Here is a 7209-nt window from a genome sequence, read left to right on the forward strand (position 1 = left end):
ATGAAGCCACACAGTAGAATCAGGCTAGAAGAACATTGTGATAATTTTTGAATCAGTAACTCCTATTCTATGATTTAGAAGATAGTGAAAAAAAACATGAAAAAAAATTTAACTGCTCCAGACCAAAAATATTAAAAAACTGGGGCACCCGGGTGGCTCAGTAAGTTCACCTGGGTGGCTCAGTAAGTTAAGTGTCTGACTCTTGGTTTGGGCTCCGCTCATGATGTCAAGGTTCATGAGTTCCAGCCTGGCGTCAGGCTCTGTGCAGACAGTGCAGAGAGACTGACTAGGATTCTCTTTCTCACCCTCTCTCTGCTCCTCCCCTGCTCATGCTCTGTCTCAAAATAAACAAACAATGACAACAAAACAAATTAAAAAAATTAGGGAACCAAGTTAACTAAAAAAAATCCTCCAAACCGGGCATTGTACCAAGAACTTTATTTATACTTCCGATATCAAATTATCACATTACTACACATAACATGGGCATCATGACTTCAGTTTACAAGTGAGGAAACATCTGTATACAAGTGAAATAACCTGCCTAAGTGCATATAGTTAGTTATATGAAGCCAGGACCTAAGACCACGTAGTCTGATTCCCAACAGGCATGGTTAATCACTAACAGTTTTATCTACTTTTTTGTACCCAGTGAGAAATGTATTTTAGATGATACAGTATGCATATACTCATATAAAAGTAAAGCAACTTCTACAAAATGCTATTTACCTTAATAATTTGTAGCAAGAAAAAATACTGTTTTTAAGATGCTGGTTTTGAGTCCTGAAATTATTATCTCATGGATCATGAGTGGGAAATGCATAGTGCTTAGCTGCTTCAAAGATACATTATTTATTACAAGTATAGCAGCAAAGCAAAACAAAACCAAAAAACAAATTAAATGGAACTAAACAGTCAGCCACAGAGCTGGGAATTATGAATATAAGAAATTGTTATTCAGAGAAAATACAGTATGCACATTGCTTAGATGATGCATCATGCTTATACATATAGAAGATATGTAAATATATAATAGCTGTCTTAAGGTAAAAACGGTATAAGCAATTACACATTTTTATTTTTAATTTATAAAGGCTTTTATTTTAACTTACAAACTGGGGTAGTAAAGAAACCAGATAGTAGCCACTTTGCTTTTTACTTTCTTGGCACCAAAGCAATTTACCAATGTGTTCTTTAACACCTGTTCTAGATCATGGTGCAAAGTTTTCCAACTAGTTGTATAAGGCTAGCAAATTTTTTTATGCAAAAGATACAGACAATAACACAGGTTAAAATAAAAATCTTCTAATATTTTTTAAGAGAGAGAAGTTGGGACCAAATAACTTAAAATATTAAAGGAGAACAGAAGTTTGCAAACACACCCTAGAGTCACACACATTTAAGCGTTACAGAAATAGGCTCCCTCCCACCTCTACCTCTTCACCTTCGACACCAACTCCCCTGGAGCCCAAATCAATCGCAGACTTTAAGAGGAGGAAGGAGGGCCACCGGTCTCGGTCTCGGGTCTGGCCCTCGCCTCCTCCTCTGCCAAAGCCTCAAGGTACTGCCCTGGCCAGTCCTTGGGGTCTTGATTATGGACTTTGGCCACAAACTTAAGAACTTTCATCTTGCTGGTTTCCAGCTTGGTCCGGGGACCCCACTGGAATTCATACTCTACAGGATCCGTGTGGGGTATCCGGAGATAATCTAGGTAACGCTGCCGCACAAATACTTGGGTAATAAGTTTCTTTGGGTCTCCGAAAACTGAATGCATCTTTGTGGGGAACACCCCTAAGCGACGCAGGAAGTCCCAGACCTCACTTTCCTTGACACTATTGCCCTTCATAAAGATAAGACCTAGAATACTCATCAGGAGGCCGGTGGTGGGCGTGCCCTGATCGCCTCTGAACTCTGCATCCTCCTCCACTGGTTCCAGAGTGTTGATCAGGATGTAACTTCTGCTTTTCGGTTCCAGTTCCACCAGCTTGTACCCGAAGACGTACTCGAGGCGCTCGGCAGCCATTTTGAGGAGGTCATGGAAGATGTTCTTGTAGTCTCCGAGGACGTGCTTCCGGATGTCAGCGCGCCTGATCGGGGTCTTCTTCTGGTCTTTAATCAGCAAGAACTGCACCAGCTCGGCCACCTTCAGCTCCAACTGCTGCTGGGACCTGGGCCACACCTCAGGGAAAGCCTCGGCCCCACGGCTGCCCTGTGACGACGTGCCCGGGGCCTCCTGGAAGCCTGCCGCCCCGCGGGAGGTGCTCGGGGCCTCCTCCATGGCGGTGGCGCCGCGTTCCCACTCCTTCTCCCTCTTGTCCTGGCTGCTCGGGCGGTCCTGTCTTCTCGGTTTCTGGAACATGTTCTCGGCGGTGGCGGGAACCGTAACGGGCGGCAGCAGATGAGGCGGCGGCAGGCGGGAAAGCTGTCAAGTTATTTTTAATTGGAAAAATATTGAAAACACTTGTAAGATAGTCATTAGTTGTGTCATTAAAAGTTTTCCTCAATGGATATTAACTATCACGTGAAAGACTGAAGTAGAATTTCCATACCCCCTCAAAAAGGCTCCCCCTGTATTATTTGTTGATTACAGAGGGGAGAAACCTGGCAGGCAACTCCTTAACCAGATAATCAACTTTAATATCACTAAGGACACAACATGTGTAGTATTCTTGACCCAAAATGTTTAACCTAAATCTAGTTATGAGAAATCATATAAATCCAAATTAAAGATATTCTGAAAAACCACTGACTTGTAGTCTTCAAAAATGTCAATGTAACTGAATGTGAATCTTGACTGGATCCTGGATCTCGCCCCCCTCCCCCCATGAAAGAAAACAAAAACAGCCATAAAACTATAAAACTTAAATATGCACTGCCTATTAAATAGTACTGTACCTAATGTTAAGTATCTGAGTGGATTGTTGTACTGTGGTTAAGTAGGAGAGTATCCTTGTTAGACGCTGAAAGATTTAGGGGTGAAATGTCACTGTATCTACAATGCTCAGGTAAACCGTTTAACGGCTAAAATTGTGTACTCGGTTGAAGGATTCTGTATCAACATCGAGTCGCCACTGGCCACAGACTGGGCAGAACAGGCAAAGTTTCCCCCTGGATAGGTGAAGGGAAGCACACAGCTGTGCGGCCACTGACCTCCCTGGGTGCCACGTGGAGCCCGGCGAGTCTTACAACGGCCTCACCACAATGGCGTCCAGTGAAGACCAGGCTGCAGTCTCACCCTTGCCAGAGGCACGCACACCCAGGCGCAGGCGCGCTCCGTGCACTTCCGGGTGGTCCGGCTTAGGGATGACGACGTGACTATGTCGCAAACGCTATGTGAGAGCGTCACGTGCTTGTCAGACATACTTTACGGCAGCCACTTGAAGGCACAGGGGCGTGGCCCCCTTAAGACCTCCCGCTGTTAAAGGCATGTGTGACAGCATCGCGAGCACTTTATCGCAGCCATGCGACGGCGCGAGGCCATAGGCCAACGCTGCGTGGGGCAGGGTCTGTGTCCACGTCATTGGTGGGGGCGGGGCATTGTTACTCTGTTGACGCTCCCACGGCTCGGCGATCATGGCGTCGGTGGCAGCACTGTGGCGGAGGGCGAGAAACTATATGAAGACCAAGGAGTTCCGGGACTACCTGACCAGCACCCACTTCTGGGGTCCCGTGTTCAACTGGGGCCTGCCGCTGGCCACCGTTAAGGATATGAGAGCATCGCCCGACATCATCAGTGGCCGCATGACGACGGCGCTTATCTTGTACTCGATGGCCTTCATGCGTTTCGCCTACCGCGTACAGCCTCGAAACTTGCTATTGTTGGCGTGCCACGGCACCAACATCGTGGCGCAGAGTGTGCAGGCGGGCCGCCTGATCACCCACTGCTACGGCAGTGGCACCGCAAGCACTGCTGCCACCGTCGCCACCGACGACGTTCCCACCACCACCGCCGCTGACGACGACACCACCAGCGTTCCCACCTGCGCCCATGTGTGTCCTTGCGAATTTGAGGCTGACAACTGCTGCTAGGCAGGCGCCGGCTCCAACCCGGTGTCCTCCAAACCTGGGTGAGCAGACTGATCGAGTTTTGCAGCTTGCAAGCACTGAACTGTTACTCTTCCTGAAGAAAAGACCAGTGAAAAGTTTGGTTTTGACTCCAGTAAAACAGTGCGAATCTGATTTAACCTGCAGCTTGGTTAATTAAAAAAAAAAAAAAAAAAAAAAAGCAAAGAACCGAAGCTGTTGAGTGTTTATTTCGTGCTCTAGAAATACAGTGTTCTTTAGGGGAGGGTAGATTGGCTGGTGTTTCTTTTCACGGCACCTGTTTGCACCTCGAGGGGTAGTTTTTACAGGGGAGGAAGACTGAATGAAAGCTCTCTTGGGATGTTTTGTTACTTGTTTCGGTGTCCAGGCAAAGTAACGGTGCCTAGTAGTAAACATGATTTTTAAAACTTGGTACAGGCATTAATGCCTTAGAGCAAAAATAAAGTTGGGGGCTGTGTCTACCGAGGCAAATACTTCAAAGTGGGTTTACATGGGTTCAGTGAAACCCAGTTTAGACTTTTAAAAAGAGTGCTTATTAAGAGAACCTAGAATCTCTTGGTGACTGGAGAGCAATGAGAGACTCTGCCATAGAAACAGGATAAACAACTCTGAGGTCTGTTGCTATCAACCCTAGATTTTAGGTAACTAGAAAATTGGAATGACAAAATCATAATCCTTTCCTCTTCATGCCTAAAAATAGGCAGCTGGCAAAACTGGTAAGCTTGTTGCCCTGTGTTGAAAGCTAAGAGTGGGGGTGGGGGTCAGTGGTCAACAGTATTAGCCCAGTGTTTCCCGAGGAATTCCATGGTTGCTAAGGACTTGTCCAACCAGGTTGCATGAAATGGGGAAAGAGAAGGGTGGGATTGTGGGTGTGAGGCCATTATTTCTGCAGCAGAGGTGACCCTCTAGGATTTGACCCCAAATCTCTGGTCTCTGGAGGATGCAGGAAGTTCCAGAGTGGTCTGCTGGGTGAGGACTACTTAAACCCTACTTTTGTCAAAGATTTCAAATGCAGAGAAATTGAAGACAACTCTCTGAAAGGTTCTGAAGACATCAAGTCTTAGACAAGACATGCACAACATTAATGGAGCTCTGGAAGATTCCCCTTTATCTTTAAAAAAAATATATATATATATATTTTTTTTTAATTAAAACAATTTTTTTAATGTTTTATTTATTTTTGATACAGAGAGAGACAGAGCATGAGAGGGGGAGGGGCAGAAAGAGAAGGAGACACAGAACCGGAAGCAGGCTCCAGGCTCTGAACTAGGGGTCAGCACAGAGCCCGACGCAGGGCTCAAACCCAAGAACATGAGATCTGACCTGGGCCGAAGTCAGAGGCCTAACCGACTGAGCCACCCAGGCGCCCCCCTTTTTTTTTTTTTTAATTTTAGAGAGTGCAAGCTGGGGAGAGAATCTTAAGCAGGCTCTACGCTCAGCACAGAGCCCGACACAGGGCTTGAGCCCATGACCCTGGGATCATGACTTGAGCTGATATCAAAGAGTCTGATGCTCAGTCGACTGAGCCACCCAGGCACCCCCACCCCCTTTATCTTCTGTGGCATCTAAGCAGTAGCCCTTTTTGTAGGGAGTTTCTGCATTTCATGTTCTACATTCAGGGGGAGATCAAACTCTGGAAAACTACTGTGTATTAGTTATCTATTCCTGTGTAACAAATCACCCCAAAACTTAGATTAAAACAACACATACTATCTCACCATTTCTGAGGGTCAGGGACCTGGGAGTGCCTTAGCTTCGTGCTTCTGGCTCAGCGTCAGTCTCTCGGCTGTCGGCTGGGGCTGCAGTCTCCGAACTTGCCTTGGGCTGGCAGATCCATTTCCAAGCTCACTCACACAGTTGTTTACAGGTTTCATTCAGTTCCTTGGCACGGGGGCCACAGGGCTGCTCACGACAGGGCTTCCCGCCACGTATCCCAAGAGAGAGAAAGCCCAAGATAGCCATAGTCTTATGTAGCATAATCTGGAAGGTGACACACAGTCACTTCAGCTATGTCCTATAGGCCCATCTCTGGTACGCTGTGGGAGGAAAATACATGTAGGGGAATACCAAGAAGCAGGGATCTTTGGGGACGATCTCGGAGGCTAGCTACCACGTATGGTTCTGAAATAAAACTTCTCATGCCTTTCTGAAACTCGTGGAACGTAATAAAGCATATCAGGTCATCACCCATCTTCCCCCAAAGAGGTCACAAAATGCTCAGTTTACAGTTTTGTGGTCATAACTAACATGGACATATCAGAGAGCACGGGCTTGAGAAGTAGGAAGTCTCTGGAAGACAGTATTATAGTATCTTAGATAGTTCAGACTATAATCTAATAATAAAAACCAGTTCTTAAAGTTTTGAAGTGAGTCATAACCTTTTACTAAGATTCTTATTAAAACTTTAAAGGAACTTTCCCCTTCACTACTACCTGAGTAGGAATTATTTTTAGATCTATCTTACAACATGTATTTTATAATTTGAGTATATTTCAATAAAAGGCAGGTAGGTTTCTAATTAACCTGGTAAGGGAAACGTAGGTAATAATCCCTACTGGTAATTTCCTATCACTTTACAACATTTATAATTTAGAGGGCAAATGATCAGAGAAAAATTCCAAAAGATTGCAATGCCTCGTACTGTAAGGCAGTCCTCCACTTACAGGTATATGGTTGCAAAGGTAAGGTAGTTCTTTAGATTTTGCTTGTGCTTTGCTAGGGAACTCGGAGGACCTAAGGGAAAAGACACTACTTATTAAATTCAGTATAAAACACGAATTCTGGGAAATAACCTGTATGTCAGTAACAAAAACTTCAGGAAGAATAGCTCTGGCAATTCAGAAAATGTTATATGGCTTTAAAAGTGATTAATACTTGAATAAAAATGAGCATTTCAGGGCACCTGGGTGGCTCAGTCGGTTGAGTGTCCAACTCTTGATCTCAGCTCAGATCTTGATTTCAAGGTTGTGAGTTCAAACCTCGCACCAGGCTCCAGGCTGGGCATGGAGCCTACTTAAAAAAATAATAAAAAAATAAAATTTTAAATCATTAGGGTAACAATCATTTTATAACCTTCCCCAAACTCTCAAACGATCCTTTCTGGCCCTGGCAATTTAACTTGTCTACAGATCTCTTCTACTACTCTATGAAGCCAATAACATTTTC

General features: G+C 45.0%; 2 protein-coding genes across 5 annotated transcripts; one reads left to right on the plus strand and one right to left on the minus strand.

Moving 5' to 3' along the window:
* Window positions 1–419: 419 nt before the first annotated feature.
* On the minus strand, window positions 420–6985 carry LOC115284102 (non-structural maintenance of chromosomes element 3 homolog). Of its 4 annotated transcripts, none has more exons than XM_029930706.1 (3): window positions 6947–6985; window positions 5763–6777; window positions 420–2422 (listed from the first exon to the last, which is right to left on the minus strand). In XM_029930706.1, exons 2-3 carry the CDS (start codon window positions 5763–5765, stop codon window positions 1487–1489), a joined length of 939 nt encoding a protein of 312 aa, XP_029786566.1. In that variant the 5' UTR covers window positions 5766–6777; window positions 6947–6985; the 3' UTR covers window positions 420–1486. The 4 variants fall into 4 exon arrangements, with proteins under 4 accessions (XP_029786566.1, XP_029786567.1, XP_029786569.1 ...); XM_029930707.1 differs by having other exon boundaries at window positions 5763–6080; window positions 6708–6982; XM_029930709.1 differs by adding an exon at window positions 3981–4120 and having other exon boundaries at window positions 5763–6982.
* Window positions 3507–4179, plus strand: MPC1L (mitochondrial pyruvate carrier 1 like). The gene has a single exon (XM_029930710.1). The coding sequence runs from the start codon at window positions 3574–3576 to the stop codon at window positions 4027–4029; it is 456 nt and encodes a 151-aa protein (XP_029786570.1). The 5' UTR covers window positions 3507–3573; the 3' UTR covers window positions 4030–4179.
* Window positions 6986–7209: the final 224 nt, after the last annotated feature.

This window comes from Suricata suricatta, chromosome X (genome assembly GCF_006229205.1).
Source record: "Suricata suricatta isolate VVHF042 chromosome X, meerkat_22Aug2017_6uvM2_HiC, whole genome shotgun sequence".
Lineage (NCBI taxonomy): Eukaryota > Metazoa > Chordata > Mammalia > Carnivora > Herpestidae > Suricata > Suricata suricatta.

Excerpts from the sequence above, each read along its gene's own strand:
- MPC1L (XM_029930710.1), top strand. The coding sequence starts at position 3,574 with ATGGCGTCGGTGGCAGCACTGTGGCGGAGGGCGAGAAACTATATGAAG.